General features: G+C 33.9%; 2 protein-coding genes across 4 annotated transcripts; one reads left to right on the top strand and one right to left on the bottom strand.

The window, feature by feature from the left end:
- Positions 1-1,642: 1,642 nt before the first annotated feature.
- Positions 1,643-4,801, top strand: LOC145132029 (uncharacterized). 3 transcript variants are annotated; one of them, XM_079066670.1, is made up of 7 exons: positions 1,644-2,241; positions 2,372-2,881; positions 2,974-3,084; positions 3,187-3,309; positions 3,450-3,497; positions 3,598-4,028; positions 4,129-4,801. In XM_079066670.1, exons 1-7 carry the CDS (start codon positions 1,701-1,703, stop codon positions 4,741-4,743), a joined length of 2,379 nt encoding a protein of 792 aa, XP_078922796.1. In that variant the 5' UTR covers positions 1,644-1,700; the 3' UTR covers positions 4,744-4,801. The 3 variants fall into 3 exon arrangements, with proteins under 3 accessions (XP_078922795.1, XP_078922796.1, XP_078922798.1); XM_079066669.1 differs by having other exon boundaries at positions 1,643-2,241; positions 2,974-3,309; XM_079066672.1 differs by having other exon boundaries at positions 2,113-2,241; positions 2,410-2,881; positions 2,974-3,309.
- Positions 4,802-5,890: 1,089 nt separating this feature from the next.
- On the bottom strand, positions 5,891-17,403 carry LOC145131472 (uncharacterized). Its single transcript, XM_079066152.1, has 4 exons — positions 16,994-17,403; positions 16,610-16,906; positions 16,110-16,477; positions 5,891-5,898 (listed from the first exon to the last, which is right to left on the bottom strand). The coding sequence occupies exons 1-4, from the start codon at positions 17,401-17,403 to the stop codon at positions 5,891-5,893; spliced, it is 1,083 nt and encodes a 360-aa protein (XP_078922278.1).
- Positions 17,404-22,929: the final 5,526 nt, after the last annotated feature.

Here is a 22,929-nt window from a genome sequence, read left to right on the forward strand (position 1 = left end):
AAACGATTAAGCACTTGCAGTATAGTTTGACAAGACGCTTAAACCGATACAGTAGCTATCATTCGTTTGTTTGCATGCTGAAAATTAAATAATCGGTAAATATTAAGAAGCGTATTATAAACCAAAAAAGTACAAAAAACTAAACACATATAATAATACTTAATCTATTTCTATATGTTAATTTCTATAAAATAGCAAAACAAACTTAATAATAACTTAATCAATTTGTTTTCCCTTTCTAGATAACTAAAGAGGGATAAATGAATAGAATAACAGTTTACTTGTCTTTCTTATTAATACATTATACTTTGAAATATCTACTTGCTTTTTATGTATATTACATTGCTATAATTGGTAGATTTTTTCAAAGTTCAATGGTGCAACGAGAAAAAAGATATTTTATCACAAAGCGGATTTCTAATTGGCATAATTTCAAGTTGTCGATCATATAAATGGCAGCAACAACTTGTACAAGTTATAACAAAATTTAATCATACAATTTTATCATTATACAACTTATAATGAAATTTAAAAAAATTTATAAAAACAGTAGGTTCTTATGAAACCTACGATGTACAAGCAGTCAATGCATAAAATATACATTACTTGCTTGTACACCATAGGTTTCATATGGAGCCTACGATTTCCCTTTTTTTCGTTTTTTTAATAAAAAATTAACACAATGGTCTTATATTTCAAAGTGTAGAAGCTACAAACAAAAAATAGTAAATAAAAAAAAATGCGAAATAGTAGGCTTCATAAGAAGCCTACGGTTTCCATTTTTTTCCCACCAAAATCAAACCTATGGTACTATATCTCGTACTAAACAAGAAAAAAAAACGAAGAATCGGAGATATAGTTGGTTGATGTTAGGAGCCTTCATTAACAGAGTTTTTCCTCGCTTGAAACACACAAAAAATGATCTAAATGAAAACTTACAATTTTATATATTCTGAGCGGACGGACTACAAAACAGTAGCTCGTTCTTATGGAATAGTAGTCTACTTGCCAACCCAATATCGTTGACCGTAGTCAACTTACTTTGACTGTAGGTTTCTCTAAGGCCATCTCCAATGGTAGTGTAATGGGGAGTTGAATCCCATTAAACTCAAAATCCCCATTGTGGGTTAATGACATGACATTCAATAGAATGGAGAGTTCAATCCCCATTGAACTCTACACTCTCTCTCATCACACACACACATAAATGATGTGGCAATCCATTAAATTGTATTGAGTTTAATGGAGTGTAGAGTTTAAAAGGTAAAATGGTATAATGAGTGGAATGTACATGTGACAATCCGTTGAACTCATTTGAGTTCAATACATTGGAGATGGCCTAATAAGTTACGGGGTTTCTAAGGCTATTTTGGTATATTTTCTAATTTTTAGCTATAAAGTGAAAAGTAATCATGCAAAATGGCTAGAAATTTTCTCTAAAATTATCATTTAAAACTAACAGCTACATTGTTATTTTTATTTTTAATAACATATACGGGGTGATATTTTAAATCAATAATTGTTATTTTTAATAACATATACGGGATGATATTTGAAATCAATAATTGTAGTGCACTCCAGTAGTTTCTAATGAAAGGCAGAAGTTCATTATTGTAAACAGGACCTACCATTAATTGTCAATACTTCACATTTGGTAGTGCACAAGTCAATTCCAGCTTTGTAGCTTAAATAGTAGAAAGATGGAAGGAGCATTGATGGAAAGAAAAAAAGAAGATAGCAAGATGGCAAGCTCAAGCTCAAGCTCTAATGAGTCTAATCCATATGTCATGGTGGAAGTTGGAGAAGAATACCCATACCCCTCACATGTTTGTGCCCCCAATCTTGTTACCTTGAAGTTGAGTTGTAGGGATGAGTATAGTATGTGGAAAACACAGATGCTATGTCTTCTAGGGAGTTATGGTATGTGTGGTTTCATCGATGGAACATTCTTAAGACCTCAAACCAGTGTTTGGGGAAAGGAAAAAGTGAGTGACCATCATACGCCGTGGGGAAAATCAGATGCCCTAGTCAAGATTTGGATCCTTGGTTCTCTTTCTAAAGAAACACTTGGGTATGTTTTAAATCGTCTTACAGAAAAACTTCATCTACAGAGAAATGCAGCTGATTTCAGCGCAAAAGATGTATGGGATGAACTGCAGACTATCTATGGTCCTGCTGCTCTTCTACAACTGCAGACCAAGTATGGTCCGGCTCATGTTCTTCCACAAGAGCAAGTTGAAGGTACAGTCTCTTATTATATGGATCGGATCTTATATATCCTTCCTCATTTGAAATCCTTAAATACCTCATATTTTTATATCTTGTAGTTGTTTTTTACCTTTGTGTTAAAATGAAAATTTTGATGAACAAGACAAAAAAAGAGCAGAACTTCATCAAATCGTGTACCAGGCTACTGTAGCAGGAAACTGGAATTTAGTTCATATGATTTTGAAGACCGGACAAATTACAGTGGTAGACAAAATCACCAATAATGAGAACACAGTACTCCATGTAGCAGTGGGTACTACCAAGAAGTCAGAACTCTTAGAGAAATTGTTGAAACTGATACCCGAAAACACGCCAATAGATGTGCGAAATTCAGATGGAAGCACACTTCTTCACGTCGCTGCCATTGTTGGCAACACTGAAGCTGTTAATGTCTTGGTGGAAAAAAACCGAGATTTGTTGTTAGCCAAGGACAACGAGGGTCATACACCACTAGCCGTAGCTCTTTCTAATATGCATACAGAGACTTCTAATCAACTGTTGCTTCACATCAACGCTGACAAAGAGAAATTTTCCAGCACAATTGGTGATGCTCTGTTTTCGGGCACAAGTGGTGATCACCTTCTAGTTACTGCTATTTCTTCTAAAGATTTTCGTAAGTGTATATTCTATTGGATTCAGATTCCAGTAGTAAAACTAAAAAGCGTATCCACATAATTGGCAGTGTTAACTTTGGAGTATATGTAGGCTTGGCACGTAAGATGATGCGGAAGTACAAAGCGTTGCATGGTGACGCCGTAATGGTGGCTCTAGCTCAAAATTTCCCATGTGAACTCAGTATATTGGAAGAATATATAGGTTTGTTTATTTTTATCTTGATGCTCATGTTTCAATATTATACCTGTTTAATTTATTATAAGGCCTCTCTAACGAGATGTACACTAATTTTGTATGTGGAAGGGACTTATATAATACTTTTCAAAGTAACCAGATTTCTCGAAGCCTCGTTTAATTATATGGTTTTCAGATGTGTCCCATTATGTGGTTCGTGGGTTGGAAAGATAATCCGCATATTCCATACCGGTAGGTCGTGAGCTAATATTTTGCTCAATAATTAATATTTTATGTTGCACTCACAAAAAACGTGTTTTAGAAACTTTTAATCATATGTTTCACTTTCCATAACCACATGATTCTTACAAGCTTTCTATCATGTAATGTAGGAACTCTTTGGATTGTTTTGCATTTCCCACCAATATTTAAGATTTTAGGTAAGATGAACAAACAGTTAGCAACATCTCATAACCAAAAATGCATGGAAGAAAGAAAAGTTATCTTTGTTTGAGATTCTTATTTGGGTCTATGTTGCAGAGCGACCATTCATCAAAAAGAGAGTTCAAATTCATCAAGATGCTTACAGATTGTTAATTGATGCATGTTCAAAGATAAAGTTATGCAAAGACTCCCGCTGCTACCATCACTATTACACGAATCCCATCTTTGAAGCCACAAGACTAGATGCATGTGTGGTTGTAAGCAGCATTATAAGTGAATTCCCGAATGCAGTTTGGAGTGCCAATGAAAATGGGCACAACTTTATTCAATACGCCGTGATAAATCGCTCAGAAAAGGTTTACAACCTTTTGTATCAAATGAGTGAACATAAAAATATTTATAGAACCATCAAAGATTCCTTTGGAAATAACCTCTTGCATCTCGCTGGAAGATTGGCACCTGCCAATAAATTGAATCTTATATCGGGTGCTGCTTTACAAATACAACGTGAATTACAGTGGTTTAAGGTAGGCATGATCTCATATTCAAACTTTTAATTTATTTGGCATACATAATTTTTATATTTTGTGTAGCATATATATAGTTGACATATTTTTAATGTTGTAGGAAGTTGAAAGATTTGTGTGTCCTCTAAACGTTGTACAAAAAAACTCCTTTCACGAAACACCTCAAATGGTCTTTACAAGAGAACATAAAGAGTTGGTGATTGAGGGAGAAAAATGGATGAAGGCGACTGCAGAGTCGTACACAATTACAGCAGCATTGATCACCACCATTATGTTTGCAGCTGCTATTACAGTGCCAGGAGGAAATAATCAGGAAAAGGGAATTCCAATCTTTAGTCACGCAAAGGCCTTCACAATATTTGCCATATCAGATGCCATATCGTTATTTGCATCTGTAACTTCATTGTTAATGTTTTTGTCAATTCTCACAGCACGTTTTGCTGAGCAGGATTTTCTTTTCAAGTTGCCTTCAAAGTTGATAATTGGGTTGGCAATGTTGTTCATCTCAACGACATCCATGGTAGTAGCTTTTGGTGCAACATTATACCTTGTATTTGGCCACGACAATTCACGGATTCTTACCCCAATAGCTGTATTCACATGCTTACCAATTACTGCTTTTGTGACCCTGCAGTTCCGTCTTGTCATAGACTTGATCAGCACTACATACGGTCTTAGTATTTTTGGAAAGAAAAGAAACGGTGTGTTGTATTAAAGCTTAGGGCGTGTTTGTAGTATTTTTGGTAAGAAAAGAAATTGACTGTGGTACTAAATCTGTGTGCCCAATAATAGACAAAATAGATGTGAAAAGTGGTAGAAATAAATTCATTTCATTACTACAAGAAGGCCCTATAACGGATGGCCATTTTCATCGGTATGGGTTACACCAACGGCTGAGCCATGGGCCAAAAAGTGTCGGAAAACGACCGGGTAAAATTTTTACCAATTTTCAGATTGATAAATTGTGGTTAATACCTTAAGTAGTTAAAGATTACCAAAGAGGGCTAAATTACTGTGTTCTAGGTAGCTATTGTGTAGACGAATGGAAGAATTCAGGAAAAAACTAATTTGGACCAATTATTTAATTAGAATTTCTGTAATTATATTGTATAGTAATAAATTAATTAATCTGTTTCTACAAATAACTGTTATAAAGGTATTTCAGTCTTTTATAAGAGAATTAGAAAAGGAAAAATCATATTTGTAGGGATTCTTTCGAAAATCAAGGGATGTATTTTTTGAAATAATCTGAATATATTTTAAAAGAATACATTCTGAAAGAATATTTTTATGCTTGAAAAATAACAATGTTCGTAATAGATATTATGACCGAATACATATTTTTATTTGATGAACTTCTTAAAAATATAAAAAACTATTGAACCATTTATTAAAGAATAACAACATTCTTAAAGTACACGCATTTATTATTAACATTATTCAAGAATTATTTAGGGTCCAATTATAAAAAAAAAAAAAAAAAAACAAATTGCGATCACATTCTATAAGAATACAATGTTTTAGAGTTAGTCATTCTTACAATCTCCATTCTATAAGAATTCAATGACATTCTTGAAAATCTCCATTCGACGACTATTGTTCATCTTCGTCTCACACTCCATGTGTCGGTGACCATTGTTCATCTCCATCACACATGCCATCATCCAACCTTCAAGTCTTTGATCATCATGTTCCCTTCAGACATTTTATGAGAAAATTGTCATGAAATCAATCATTCTATAAGAATAAATTCCATAAAATCGAATTATGTAAGAATAACATTATGTGTGAATGCTTTTATATAACAAATAATAAAATAAACTTTATTAATTCTAACATAATACATACCACATGGTCATATTCTAACCACCTATAAAATATAATCAACAAGATAAAGCTAAAAAAAAGTGCCTTTGAGGTTTGATCAACATTATTAACAAATTAATTTAAGTGAATTGAGGTTTGATCAGACTTTTGGTTTAACTAAACCAAATCAATTTGTATGCACAAGATATCTCCATAGAGATACAAAATGAAAAACAAATTTAACATCCATGGTAATCGTAAACATTTTTTTTTTGAAAGAGCGGTAATCGTCAACATTGTTTACTAAGTAGTCAAATTATAATTATAAAGTAATTATTTTGTATTACTTATGTTTATTACCACAGCCCCGCTGGAGTAAATTGGGTTGGCATAAACAAGAAAAAAACTTAAAAATACACAATCAAAATTGCAAATTCCAACATCACTAGGTGAGAGAGGCATTTTAATTTTTCTTAAGTGAAATCAAAAACAAAAAAATTCAATGCCACATTCACAATTGGAATCTAATTCTTGTAATTCAAAATCTCAGTGAGGCACGTACATTATTAGTTGTAAAGGAACCAAATTCAAAGAATACTAAATAAACCAATTTCAATACCAAATAATAAAACTCATTATGATGAGGGTCGAATGTAACAAAACATTTTGGTGAACTGATAATGTTTGAGAAGTATAATTGTGTACCTGATTGGATGTTCAATTTGTGTTGATGAAGGTGGGATTCACATTTTGTGTATTACGATGCCATCATTCACCGCTCTCGTCGCTCCACTCGTGTCTTTTTTTTTCTTGTGCCACCGGCTGTGGTGCTTTAGAGTTGTCGACTGATTGTGGTGTTGGTGATTTTATATCACTAATGTTATTTAAGTGTAATGTGCTTAATTTGTTGATCAATGTCACTTTGACAATTATTGAACAAATTGGTATGGTGTGGAGTGCACGTTTGTTTAATTTTGTCTTTGTTGAAAGTATACTGCTATTTAGGGGCGAAGCCCCTAAACCGACGGGGGTCCGGGGGCAGCACCCCTGGCTGGGATCGAGCTACTATATTAAAATTGCATCAGAAATCCGGATTTTTGATAAATGTACCCGGTTTTGTGATCCATATTCTAGACCCGGATTTAAGGTTGTTTATGACCGTTTGTGGATAGTTTTAAGACATAAAACTGTCATGTGGCAGTTTTAAGACATGAAGTTTTTTCTGTTATATGATCATATCCGAATCTGTGTTGGTACACTTCTTCTTCATAACATCAAAACATTCTCTCTTCTGTTTTTCTCTCAATTTTGAGTCTTATCCGATTAAAGATTGGGAGTACCACCCAAATACTTTAATCTGAAAGTGCAAACCACAATTCTCGGAATTTCCAAGGCTACTTTATCCCGAATTTTCTTACAAAGATTAAAGTATTTCTGTGATCATGGCAAGTGGTGATTCTGTGAAGGAAATGACAAGTAAGTTTGAAAAACTGAACAAGTTTGAAGGGCAAGATTTTCATAGATGGCAGAAGAAGATGAAGTTTCTCCTTACCACTCTGAAAGTGGTATATGTTCTGAGTACACCCATGCCAGTCTTACCAGAATCTGTTGAAGATGAACCTTTGGAGGCAACAAGAAGAAGATCAAAGTGGGAAAATGATGATTACATATGTCGTGGTCATATTCTTAATGGTATGTCTGACTCTCTTTTTGATATCTATCAAAATTTCGAATCTGCAAAAGAACTGTGGGATTCTCTTGAATCCAAGTACATGGCTGAAGATGCTTCTAGTAAGAAGTTTCTTGTTAGTAACTTTATGGGTTACAAGATGATTGACTCCAGGCCTGTTATGGAACAATTCCATGAAATGTTAAGGATTTTGGGACAGTTTGCTCAACACAATCTGAAAATGGATGAAGCCATTTCTGTGGCTATGATCATTGACAAACTGCCCCCTTCCTGGAAGGATTTTAAACACAATCTGAAACATAACAAAGAGGAATTGACTTTGACTCAACTTGGAAGCCATTTAAGGATTGAAGAGTCCATAAGGACTCAAGAACTTGATAACAATCCTAAAGGCAAGAACCAAGTTGGTTCCTCTTCTGTGAACATGGTGGAAGGAGAAAGTTCAAAGAATCCAAAGAAGTCTAATGGAAAAAGGAAGTTTAAAGGAAAGGATGACAAGTCTTCCAACAAGAAGACTAAGTTGGTTTGTTGGAATTATAACAAACCGGGTCACTTCAAGAAAGATTGTCGTCTCCGCAAAGTGAACAAGGATGGTGCTGGACCAAGTGGATCCAAGGATCCAGAAAAGCAACAAGGTCAGATTTCTGTTTTCATGCAAAATTCTAAATATATTCAGAATGATATTTCTGTGATTTCTGACGCATTTTATGTGCAGGATGATAAAGTTGCATGGTGGGTTGATTCGGGAGCAACAAGTCATGTTTGCAAAGATCTATATTGGTTCAAGGACTTTCAACCAATTGAAGATGGATCTGTTGTGAAGATGGGAAATGTTGCAACTGAACCAATCAAGGGCATAGGATCTGTTTTACTTACTTTTACTTCTGGGAAATGTTTGTGTTTGAACAATGTTTTATATGTTCCAGGGATTCGTAAGAATCTCGTGTCTGAAATTGTATTAAATAATTGTGGTTACAAACAAGTGTTAGAAAGTGACAAGTATATCTTGTCAAGACATGGTTCTTTTATGGGATTTGGCTATATATGTAATGGAATGATTAGGCTTAATATTAATTATCCTTCTAGTGATAATTCTGTTTGCATGGCTTCTAGTAGTACTATCAATAATTTTCATAAATCTGAATTATGGCATGCTAGACTAGGACACATTCATTACAAGAGATTAAAAGACATGTCTAAAATGAGTTTAATTCCTGCTTTTGATATGCAAAATAATGAAAAATGTAAAACATGCATGCTAACTAAAATCACTAGACAACCTTTCAAAGATGTTGTTAGGGAAAGCAAGGTGTTGGATATTATACATAGTGATTTATGTGATTTCCATGCAACACCTTCCCTTGGAAACAAGAAGTATGTTGTTACTTTTATTGATGAAGCATCTAGATACTGTTATATCTATTTGCTACATTCTAAGGATGAAGCACTTGATAAATTTAAAATTTATAAACAACAAGTTGAGCTTCATAAAAATGAATTAATAAAAGTATTGCGTACTGATAGAGGTGGTGAGTATTATGATCCAGTTTATTTTGAATCAACTGGAATAATACATCAAACCACAGCTCCATATACACCACAACAAAATGGTGTAGCTGAAAGGAAGAATAGGACTTTGAAAGAAATGGTTAATTCCATGTTGTCATATTCTGGTTTAAGTGAAGGGTTTTGGGGTGAGGCAATGTTAACTGCATGTTACATCTTGAATAGAACTCCAAATAAAAGGAGTAAGAATACTCCTTATGAACTTTGGTGTAAAAAGGTACCAAATTTGAGTTATCTCAAAGTTTGGGGTTGTAGAGCAGTTGTAAGGCTCACTGAACCCAAAAGGAAAACATTGGGTGAGAGAGGTATAAATTGTATCTTTATTGGATATGCTGAGCATTCCAAAGCATATAGATTCTATGTTTTAGAATCTAATGACTCTGTGTCTGTAAACACAGTGATAGAGTCAAAAGATGCTACTTTGATGAAGAAAGATTTACATCTATACCTAGACCAAGGGACATGATTCATAAATCTTCCAGCAAGAGTGCTACTCAAGCTGAAGATGTTTCTGGTGGTGCAAGTTCTGTATCTGAACCTAGGAAAAGCACCAGAGCTAGAAAAGCTAAGTCTTTTGGATCTGATTTTCAACTATATTTAATTGAAGGAACAAGGAATGAGACTATTTCTCAACATCAATATTGTTTTAATATTGAAGAGGATCCAAAGACTTTCAGTGAAGCTATGGCTTCTAGGGATGTTCACTTCTGGAAAGAGGCAATTCATGATGAGATTGATTCTATCATGCATAACAATACTTGGGTATTGGCTGATTTACCTCCTGGTTGCAAGGCATTAGGATGTAAATGGATCCTCAAAAGAAAAATGGAGGTGGATGGCACTATTGATAAGTATAAAGCCAGATTGGTTATCCAAGGCTTTAGACAAAAGGAAGACATTGATTTCTTTGATACTTATGCTCCTGTTGCTAGAATTTCTACTATTAGATTGTCATTAGCTCTTGCAGTTATACATAATCTTGTGATTCACCAAATGGATGTGAAAACTGCATTCTTGAATGGTGACTTGGATGAGGGAATATACATGAAACAACCTGAAGGGTTTGTGATGCCTGGAAATGAACACAAAGTGTGCAAATTGAAGAAATCATTATATGGTTTGAAACAAGCACCAAAACAATGGCATCAAAAGTTTGATGATGTTGTCTTGTCTAATGGTTTTGCATTAAACCAAGCTGACAAGTGTGTATATAGCAAATTTGATACTTCTGGTAAAGGAGTCATGATTTGCTTATATGTAGATGATATGTTGATTTTTGGTACTGATTTAGAAGAAGTTGATAAAACTAAGAAATTCTTATCATCTAGTTTTGATATGAAAGACATGGGGGAGGCTGAGGTAATTCTTGGTATAAGAATTAGAAAAGGACACAATGGGATTTCAATTTCTGAATCTCATTATATTGAGAAGATATTGAAAAAGTTTAACTTTGAGAATTGTTCTCCTGTTAGCACTCCTATAGATCCTTGTCTTAAGCTTCTACCTAATAAAGGATCTCCAGTGTCTCAAATTGAATACTCAAGGGCTATTGGTTGTCTAATGTATGCCATGATTAGTACTAGGCCTGATATAGCATATGTTGTGGGAAGGCTTAGTAGATATACTAGTAATCATAGTTCACATCATTGGCAAGCTGTGAGTAGAGTATTCAAGTACTTGAAAGGGACCATGAATTATGGTTTAACTTATAGTGGATATCCTTCTGTTTTGGAAGGTTATTCAGATGCCAGCTGGATTAACAACTTAGAGGATTACTCCTCTACAAGTGGTTGGGTGTTTCTTCTTGGAGGAGGTGCCATTTCTTGGGCATCTAAGAAACAGACTTGTATTACTAACTCAACCATGGAGTCTGAGTTTGTTGCATTGTCTGCTGCTGGTAAAGAAGCTGAGTGGCTAAGGAATTTGATTTATGAAATTCCATTATGGCCCAAACCGATATCTACCATTTCTATCAGATGTGATAGTGCTGAAGCATTGGCTAAGGCTTATAGTCAAGTGTACAATGGGAAGTCTAGACATTTAGGTGTTAGACATAGCATGATTCGTGAGCTCATCATGACTGGTGTGATATCTGTGGAGTTTGTAAGAACTCAGTTGAATTTAGCCGATCATCTAACCAAAGGGTTAGCAAGAGATCTTGTGCACAAGGCGGCTGTAGGGATGGGTTTAAAGTCCACTTAAAATCTTTTATATTGAGATACCCAATTCCCATCTAATGTAATATTAGATGTTGAATTCAATGTGGAAAACTTGATATTTGAAGATTGGAACACATTATTATTATTATCATCCCAAGGTATGTGTTTAGTACTGCAAGTTAAGGAGGTTGAATTTATATTCTTAATAGTTCTTTTGAAAAATTGCATTTGCAGGTGCAAGAATAAAAGGACTACCTATATAAGCATGAAGTTTAGCTGCTTCAAGAAGTTAGGACTTGGCTTTAATATGCTTATTGAAGGATGGGACACAAGCTAGTAAAATATAGTGTCAAGTTAGAACTTTGAGAATGTAAACTGTTGTGTATATTATCTTCATGTATTCACTTAGAATAGAAAGGGTTCAATCCTTAGTGACACCCTCATATTCGAATATTTGGAATGAGTAATATACTAATGTGAAATTCAATCGTCACGATATTTCATTTATGCATCGGTTTGTTGTTGTTATGATTTTAATGTTAAGTTAATCAAGATTACACTTAAATGGGGGAGGGTTGTTGGTGATTTTATATCACTAATGTTATTTAAGTGTAATGGGGTTAATTTGTTGATCAATGTCACTTTGACATTTATTGAACAAATCGGTATGGTGTGGAGTGCACATTTGTTTAATTTTGTCTTTGTTGAAAGTATACTGCTATTTAGGGGTGAAGCCCCTAAACCGACGGGGGTCCGGGGGCAGCGCCCCTGGGAGCGGGGTCCAAGGGGCAGAGCCCCTGGCTAGGATCGAGCTACTATATTAAAATTGGATCAGAAATCCGGATTTTTGATAAATGTACCCGGTTTTGTGATCCATATTCTAGACTCGGATTTAAGGTTGTTTATGACCGTTTGTGGACAGTTTTAGGACATAAAACTGTCATGTGGCAGTTTTAAGACAAGAAGTTGTATGATCATATCCGAATCTGTGTTGGTACACTTCTTCTTCATAACATCAAAACATGATCATATCCGAATCTGTGTTGGTACACTTCTTCTTCATAACATCAAAACATTCTCTCTTCTGTTTTTCTCTCAATTCTGAGTCTTATCCGATTAAAGATTGGGTGTACCACCCAAATACTTTAATCTGGAAGTGCAAACCACAAGAAAACTGATTAATGAAAGGAATCAGAACGAATTAGGGTGTGTTTGGAATTGCTTCTCAAAGTGCTTATTGGCTTTTTGGAAAAGCCAAGAATTCATGGCTTTTTGGAAAAGCCATGAATTCATGGTTTTTTGCAAAAGTCATTTTTGCCTATAAAGTCACTGTTTGCCAAACACATTTTTAACTTATTAGCTTTTTAAAAAGTCAATAAACTAATAAGTCATTTTTAAAAGCACTCTCAAACACCCACGTTATCTGTATATACAGTGAAGAGGGCTTTATGATTTTCTATATGAAGGAAACGACACAATGTTGTTAGTCTTTGATATCTGCCCCACTTTGGTGTTTATATTCTCCGACTTGATACACATTTAGTCCTCATATCTTCAAGTATATCAACATATCCCTCCAACTTGTATTCTAACCCATACATATCAGAATATGTTCATCTTTATCCCTCTTTCATCAATATTGTTTATAGGGTTTTATGCAGTGAAGTCTCATTATTTGAGGAAATTTTTTGATAAAGTCTTAAAAGTTTTTTTTAATAAAAAACGGTCTCATTGTTTTGGAAAAATCACATAATTTGTCATTTCTTGTTAAAATACAAAAAAATGACTTTTTTGTTAATTTGGAGAAAAATGTTAAATAATCATAGTTTTTCTATTAAAAAAAATAATACTTTATCAAAAATTTTCCCAAATTAATAAGATTTTTCTTCATAAAACCCTTCTTTATATTATTAAACCTAAACGACACTTAAGACAAGTAAATGATCCCTTTTATCTGAGAATCCGTCAATTCAAGTATAGGTTAAATGTAAGACAATGCTTTTTAACAAAAAAAAACTTTGTTTTTTCTTTAATAAATATAAAAAAACTACTATAACCAAGGTTGCAGAAATCGCTCGACGGTAGCTCGGCAGTGGACTGGGGTCAAGAGATTAATCGGCTAGGCAGGGATTAATCGGGGACCGTTAATTATTAAAAAATTAAAAATATAACATTAATGCTAAAAATATAAAGGTATGTTTATAAAAAAATATTAAAAAATATATAAGGGAAACTTTACACAGATCCACCTCATATTACAAGCCTAAACTCCAACATTCAAAATTTAGGATTAAAACATTCAAAAAATTAGAATTACAACATCAATAATTTATAAATAAAGTACTTCTAAATTAGAAGTAGTAAAGCATTAAAAACGAGTAAAACATTCAAGCATTGATCAAAAAGGGATCTTATGATGGATTTAAGCACATAAGCACTTTTTTTTAACATCAATGATTGTTTACTAGATTAAAACCATCCTATGAATGGAATAAGATGTTACAAATACAAGCTGAAGTAATCACAACAAATCTATTACAACACCAAAAAAGAATCACTTGATAGTATTATACACAAACTGGGAACAACAAAAGTGGACCATTATACCCTCCAATTTTTAATAGCGTCCAAATGGTACATCACTACAGCCAACAAGTTTTGAACATGAATCATATTACTCAATTAAAGAAATTATTGTGTAGAACCTGAAGCAGCAAGAACACCCCCCTGAAGCAAGAACACCCCCTAGAAAATGAGAATTGAATAAATTTGGATGATGTTGTTTTGCTTCCATACACTCCTTCCCCTTTCATGTTCTGCTGATCGGACAAGAAGAGATGACTGGCCCATGAATACCAACACCTTGCTTTGATAATCAAGACTACAAGATTCACTCAGGTAATTGATCGAACACTTGGTGGGCAGATGGTTTCATGAAGATGGTTTCATACACAAACCAACGTCACCACCACTTATGTCCTACCTGTTACAACCTGCAACAACAATGATCTTGGAAGTAACATACATACATACATAATCACGAGTTATTGCAACAACAAGATTCTAACATTGTTTCGATTCAACAAGATTCAATATGTACATACATATCCCTGAACTCAACTGAATTCTATAGCACGAGATTAATAAATTGAAAAACAACTAATCTTACATAATCAGGAAAATGAACACTTGGTGTCGACGGGAAAACAAGGTTGCTATCGACGAGTAGAGCCTAATCTTACATAATCATAATAGATGTGCTTCGACTGCGTGTCTGCGATTCTCCAATCGGTGACTAGCGAGGTTGCAAACCTGCGAGAGAGATAGGGATGAGTTTGAATTAAAGGTGAATCAGAGCTGAATAATAGATGAACACAAAACCATTAAAAGTTTATCCCACATCGTTGGTGGGATAATAGACGAACACAAAATTTATTCTATATAAAGGGGAGCTAGCTCCTTTGAGAATCAAACCCAGCTAAGCTTTGGGTTAGCCGGCTCCTTTGAGTCGGTGGATCTTTTAGAGTTAGCCGAGCCAATTTGGTTTGATTTGGAGTCCGAGTTGGTCCGATTTAGTCTGATTAGGACCGAATTAGACCGGTTTTGACCGATATTGACCAATGCCGATTATTTTACCCTCTAACACTTATTCGTAGGCGGTTGAAGGCCGCCAAGAGCCTAGGCGCCAATTAATCGACCGCCTAGACCGATTTTTACAACCATGACTATAACAAACAAATCCATATTTTGCATTGCAATCACAAATAAAAAAAACATAAATATAAAATGTTTTCAATAAAGTCACCATAATGCTCCCATCAAAGAACACCATTCGTATTCGAACAAGTTTGAAATAATAATTATAAAATCGCCTTTTAAAAGAGAATATCTCTAACTTCAATGTCTTTCAACAAAGAAAAATGATTTGTTAGAAAGTGTTTACGAGTGACCCTCAATTAGAGTGATCAATATATATATATATATATATATATATATATATATATATATATATATATATATATATATATATATATATATATGCTTAGGTTATTATATTCAAAGTAATTATTGTGTTATTGTATGCATAAATGTGGGCCAATCATTTTACTTATTTTAAGAAAGTGATTAATACATATTATTGAATTAAATATAATTGAAAAATACCATCTAATTTTAACTATAAGGGTATTTTAGTCAATTAATATAGATTTAATAAAGGAAATTTGCATATTTTAAGGGATCATAGACTCTATTATAATTTTAAAAATCCGATTTTACGAATTATAAGGTTTTTGATTCGGACATTCTGACAGAATATGTTTGATTATGTTCAAAAATAAAAATATTCTGGAACCATAAAATAATAAAAATATTCGTGAACATATTTCTTGATCATGAATTTAAAAATTTCTTGTAGAATAACAAAATTCTCGAACCATCAATTGAAAAATTAAAACAACAATTACATTAATTCTTATAGAATACATGTAATAATTGCTAAGAATTACATTTATTTTTAAAGAATAAAACTAAAAAAAACTTTCAAATCTGAAAAAAAAACATCAAAATCTAACAAAGACACTAATACATTCTAAAAGAATAATGTTGCTAAAAGGCGTCGTTCAAATTTCGTGGTCCGTTCTTCAAGCATCAACTTCTGTAGAAACAAATCCAATGAATAAATTAGTGAGAAAATATCTATATTCCATTCCAACATAATTGGAATTCGTGATTCCATTCTGATAGAATTGGAATTCATTTACCAATAATTATATTATTTTGGGGAATTCTAACAGAATATGTTCATGATTATCATAAAAAACATTCTTTTCTGATAGAATACTATAAACGAAGAAATACCATTCAGTTGAAGCATTTTAGCACCACACTTCTCACCATTCAGTTGAAGCATTTTAGACCCACACTTCTCAAAAGCTTGAGGCATAACACCCACTGTACTGTTACCAACCCCACACTTCTCACTATTCAGATTAGAAACAACAAGCATCTGATCTGAAATACAAGGATCCATGACAGTATCACCAGGAATGCCCGGAATACCCTGCCCAGCAGTCACAGAATCCTCATCCATTTTTTCAAAAATATTCTCTTCAATCGATCCTAAAACATCAAATCTATTTTTATTGTTTTTCTTATTTTCACCACCAGACAACACTACATTGCCATCAATCTCTTTCTCCTTTTTATTCCTAGGATCAACATCTGATCTGTTAATACCTAAATTACCCTTCACAGTATCAATCTGTATATAATTCGAATTTACCAAATTGTTAACAGTTGCTGTCGGGGTATTCATCACTTATCCATACAACACTTAATGACATAAAAATAAAACTTACCTTAAGGTAACAAAAGGGTTCCCAGTTTTCATTTGATGTATCCATGCCTCATTAAACTTTTTGCAGAGTTCTTCTTCAACACCAACTGTTACATCAATTCCTGCATCTTGTAATTTAGCAACGCCCCTTGAGGCTACAATTGGATTCAGATCAACCATTCCCACCACCATTTTTTTCACTTTTGCTTTGATTAGTGCTTCAGAACATGGAGGAGTTCTTCCAAAGTGATTACATGGTTCTAAACTCACATATGCAGTTGAGTTCTCTGCCAATTCCCCAGCATCCCTTAAAGCAAAACCTGTGAAATGGAATAAAAAAAAAGCGAGTCATACATATATCATATATGTGAAAGTTCGAAGCAGAAAAGGCAATATTGAAGTAAGTACCTCAGCATGAGGTTGCCCAGCTTTGGGATGAAATCCTTCACCAATGATTTTCCCATCTTTAATGATAACACAACCAACCATGGGATTAGGGGTAGTATGCCCAATAGCTTTTCTAGCAAGCTCCAGACACCTCCTTATATAAAATCCATCGTCATTATCTTTCTTATCATCTTTCCCAAGTGACGCTTCTTCACATGTAATCCCACCTAATCCAACGTGCCTCCTCATATTGTTTGATGAATCAGATACCCTTTTGGTTGAATTACATAACCCAAATCTATAATTCGAAAAGGACTGAAATTTAACAAATTGGGTTGAAGGTGGGTTAGGGTTTAAGCAACGAAACGAAGATGAGGTTTTTGTGGGATTGAGATTATAATTTGAAATTGGAAGTGTTTGGGCATACATTATGAATACCCCGACAGCAACAACTTGTGAATTTGATGAGAGGGAAAAGGTTGTGCTTGGTCGTATTCCAGAATATGTCGTCGTGTGTGTGCTTGGTCGGCCGGAAGTGGATTGTGTACGAGAGGGAGATGAGAGGGAAAAGGTTGGGGCGACGATGAATATAAGAGAATAGGGAAGAGGCAGGCGTGAGGATATATACTAGAAATTGGGTTTTAAAACTGATATTCCTAAATTAAAGGGATATTAATTGATTTATATATTTACCATAATTAATTAAATAAGATTACATATTTACCCTTTTGAAATGATTGGCCTACATTTATTCATACAATAACACAATAATTACTTTAAATACCTGAACCTAGCTCTCTCTCTCTCTCTCTCTCTATATATATATATATATATATATATATATATATATATATATATATATATATATATATATATATAATGCCCTTCTTAAATATCAAAATATCATATATGACCTTAAACATCAAAATATCAATGATAATATCTGAAATATCCTCCATCTACAACATGATAAAGTTCAACAACAACAAAAACTAAACGATCAATGCATACATTCCACGGAGAGGACTGAAGATGAAGCGTTTTACTTGTCAAGAGAGCAACATTCCAATAACTTAGAAAAAGACGTTCGATTATTATAGACGTATGTATAATATGGTTGAAATTTTTAATTACTATAATAATTCTAAGATATAAAACAAGATTATAGACTACTAAAAACATTGTAAAAAAAAAATATTTGCGCAAATATAAATTTTGAATTTTACAAAGGGTAATATGATATTAAAAATTTAAGTTAGACAAATAAAATATTTTTAATGTTTAAGAAATGCCCATGTCAATTAATACAATACTATTCCAAATGAATCATAAAGTCTTCTGAAAATCCATACAAATTCCCTAATCTCCACAAGTTGCTACTAGACAACTACTTAACTGTGTACATGTCAAACTATTGTTTGTCTTCCAAAGCCTAGTGAATAGTAACAAAATTATATATATATATATATATATATATATATATATATATATGTATGTATATATATATATATATTGTCACAACTAGCAAATTGGCTAGGAAGTTCTATCTTTATGTAAGCATTATCAATAATTGTAACCATGACTTGAAAACATTATGTTTATTCAATAACAACAAAATTCCATCAAACACTCTATACAACACTTCAAATAGTCAACAAAAGATTGGAAACCCTAAAAATCCCGGTTTAAGTCCAATAAGGACTAGGATTTTCTTATGTGGGCCTAATGGACCAATAAGTCTCCAATTTGACTAGTTTGGGCTTAGAACTCGTAATTGGGCTCTAATTCAACCCACTTTTATGAACCTTAACTTTTTTGGGCCATAATGGGCCTAAAATGGATTGGTTTTCCTTAATGGGCCTTGTTGGGCCATAACAAATCCAATAAGCCCTAATGGGCCATAAAACTCATTCTTTTATGCAATTTGGGCCTTAACCCTCTTAAGGGCCCAATGGGCCGAAAACCATCAATTTGGGCTTCACATTATGGAACTCAAGCACTAAAGGCCCAAATTCTTTCTCTCCATTCTCCCTCTCGGCCCAACTACATATAAAAAAAAGAAATAGGAAGAGTTGACTTTTATGATTGCCACTTCCTTATTACCCTTCATACCTCCATGCATAATCCAACATATATCCATAATGGTCATTTCACTCCTTTCTCTCCCCTCTCTTCTTATCTTCGGCCGAGAGGAAACACACACACACACATTACACAAATTCTCTCAATTACTCTTAAGGATCATCTCCTTTCTTCATTCAGAGAAATCTCGAAAATTTAGCTTGGATTCAAGGATCTTCATGAAGTGTTGTCAATCTTTGCTTCTTAAGTTCGAAATCAACTCAAGGAGGCTTGCTAAGACCAAAAATCTTCTTCACATCTTCTTCAAAACCGAAACAACTAAGCAAGGTGAGTTCATACCCCTTTGTTTTTGGTTTTTACATGATTTATGGGGGAGAATACAAGTAAAATGTATAGATCCATGTGTTTTTGGTATGATATGTGTGATTTCTTGAATTTATTTGATGATTATGTGTTAGAAACTTGATCTATTCGAGATTCTTAACCTTGTTAAGGAAATATGTGACCTAATATATCTTATACATATTATTATCAAGGCAAAAGTATTATACAAGTTCAAACTAAGTAAAACAAAACACAAATTCTATTTATGAACCATTTTTGACAAATAAGCAAAAGATGGAGGAAATGATGTCATTTACGGTTTTTATAAGGGTCAAAAGGGTCAAATCACTTAAAATATGAGTTATTATGAAGATCACGGTTTTTAAAGGACTAAAAGTGTAAATTTTAGCCTAATGGGCTAAAGTTTGGGCTTTTCGGCTTTTAGGCCCAATTTGCGAAAAATATGAAACTTAAGGGATTGAAATTGCAAGTTTATCAAAATATGAGTTAAAAACATAAATAAACAAATTTCAGGGGCTGAAAATGTCTTTCTTACCAAATAGGACTAAAAATGCAAAGTTTTTGGATTTTGGGCTGAAATTGTAAAAATTGCGAAAATTTGGACTACAAGTGTAAATCTTTTTAATTAAAGGGCTGAAACTGTCCAAAACCTTATTTTGGGCTGAAATCATGATTTAAATGAGTGTCTGGGCCGAAAATGTCAAGAAACATAATCTAAGGACCTAAAATTTCATTTTTCATAAAAAGGGGTAAAAATTTGTCATTTTTACTAGAAAAGGGGCTGAATTGGTCAAACAATTATTTCTGGGTCAATTATGTTAATATTAAAATAACTGGGTCAAAAATACATAATTTTTAATAACTGATGGATTTAAATAGAAAAAAAAATATATATATATATATATTTTATAAATCTAAATATCATTATAAAACAATTTGGCGAATGTGGTGACTTTTCGATTAAACAATTCGTGTGAAACAAACCTTACGACATTAATACTATACAAAACAAGTAAACATTATATCGGTTGGGCTTTAGTACTTCTAATCATGCTTATTGGGCCTTCGTGACCCATTAACATGACTATTGGGCCCAACATAAATAATACATGTTTATTGGGCCTCAGGTGACCCAATTACATGCCTAATGGGTTCTCAATGGCTTTTACATGCTATTGGGCCATAGTGGGCCATTTGCATTGCTAGTAAGGTCCAAATCAATCATATGTGTGATGGGCTAACGTGTCCGTCGCATACTCGACAGCCTATAATAACATGCGTGATTAGTGGGCCCCCGTAGTCCTCTTCTCTTCGTCTGTTAGGCTTAGCTCTTATTCAAGTAAACATAAATCAGGTCGTTAAACAAGGTTATTCAATTTCATTTGGATTTAGTAAAGTAATAACGGGCGACACCAATAAGTGTCGGTCGTAGTCTATAGTTATAATTAAAGTCTCCTGGAGGGAGAGCGAGAGTTTGTGTATAGATCTATACGTGGGTGACTCCTCCACACCTAAGCTGTTCGCTATAGTTAGACTCGACCAGTTTAAGGTGACAAAATCTTAAATTCAATACCGACTTTCACTAGAATGCCAAGACAGACGAAATAGTCATTATTATGCATGGTTATAACGACTCACATAGAGATCCAAATACCATCTAAGTAATCATGGGAAATCATATTTATTCGTTGTGATGATATAATAATACAAAACGATCAATTATTTATATCGGAAAACATCGGGTTTTCCGGGGGAACAACATTATTCACTTTCACTTTCGATAACTATAATGCAAGAATTCATACTACTTTTACACGTTTTGAAATCATTCACGCATATACTTATGGATCATCACACCTATTTCGTAAACACTTGTCTTTTAAGAAAATATCAGATTTTCTGGGTTTTACAAACTACACAAAACATTTTTATATCAAACCTGCTTATGAACTCACCAACATTATATATGTTGACCGTTTTCAAAATAACTTGTATTCTCATGTAACAGATAAGCTGAAGAAAATTGCCAAGTGTGTTAGGATGTTATGTTTTGTGACTCTCAAACAATTTATGCTATGGATTATGTAATGTAAACAATGTACTGGATGTGAACAATGACGGTTGTAATGTATTAATGCATGGGGATGTTTATGTTATGTTTCATGTATATTCATTGTGATGATATTTCAATTTAAGTCACACGAGCCCTCGGACATTTCCGCCGTCTGGTTCGGGGGTGTGACAGGTTGGTATCAGAGCTCTGTTTATAGTGAACTGGCATATCTAACCACACATTAATATGCAACTATAAACCCAAAGAGGGACTAAATAACTCTGAACAAAACAAATAAAATATACTAATAAACAATCTTACTTGTGCGACTTAGAAAAATGAACATAATAACAAATCAAAGAAGATGATTGGGAGAACCTGACGTCTCGGTTAGGCCAGGACTGTTTACAGTTGTATTAGGGATAAATGTAGCCTGATCAACTACATTTCTTCAGAATACAACTATTACATGCCCTGGGGTGATCGCGATGGTCAGTAAACCTAAGACATACCCTCTTGTTAAACAAGAGGAGAGCATTAATCCAATTTTATAACAACTAAAAATATCTTAGGAATAATGATAGTTTCTTTATATACCCTCCTTACGTGTTCCTCATCACAGTCACCATGGAAGAGGAGCGTCAAGGGATTCAGTATCACCAGGTCTTGGTGGACCACAGAATGATTGAAAACGACCCCGAGGAAGGACAAGGGGCAGCACACGACGTTGGATCCGAAGTGGAACATGAAGAATATGTGGTAACTGATTACGAATATGACGGATCTGACCAGGAGTTAGATGAAGAGAAGGACGTAGAGGAGGCACGTAGTGAACCCCACCTATCGAAAGCCCCATCAGATCCCCGCACGGTTCAGAAGGGTGATACAGACTATCTACGCTCTCTCGAGGAAGCAATTATCAGCCTCAAGCTTCAACTTTTTACGACCGAAGCAAGGGCTGTACGAGCCGAGCAAAGGGTAGAGGTAATCACCCAAGAGGCGGATGAACTGGCTGAACTCCTGATACGTCAGCTCGACGATTGAGTGTCATCGTCATCTCTACTGATAGGACTTGCTCTACTACTTGCTATATAGGTCTCACCGTATGAGGAACAAGCCATATCTTTCATCAGTATTATGTTATATGATCCATGTTATGTACTACCGACTCCATGTTTAAGTGATTACACTACTCATAGAGTCGTTATGCTGCCGAACTTTGTACCCTTATGTATGCTCCTTAGAGCAAATTTTCATGTATCAAAGTGCGGATATTATTAGTGGAAAATATTATGTGTTTAATTGTGATGTTGTGATCTGCTATGTGTTTTATACTCTTATTGTTTGGTGTAAATATATGGAATCACTTAAATGCAAAATCGACTCACGAAATTCCCAACTTAATACAATACGTACTCAACATCTTTCTGTTCCATAACAACAAGATGCCGCAAAGACCAAACCGTGGAAACAAT

This window comes from Lactuca virosa, chromosome 8, assembly GCF_052849685.1.
Source record: "Lactuca virosa cultivar CGN04683 chromosome 8, Lactuca_virosa_CGN04683_v6, whole genome shotgun sequence".
Taxonomy (NCBI): Eukaryota; Viridiplantae; Streptophyta; class Magnoliopsida; order Asterales; family Asteraceae; genus Lactuca; species Lactuca virosa.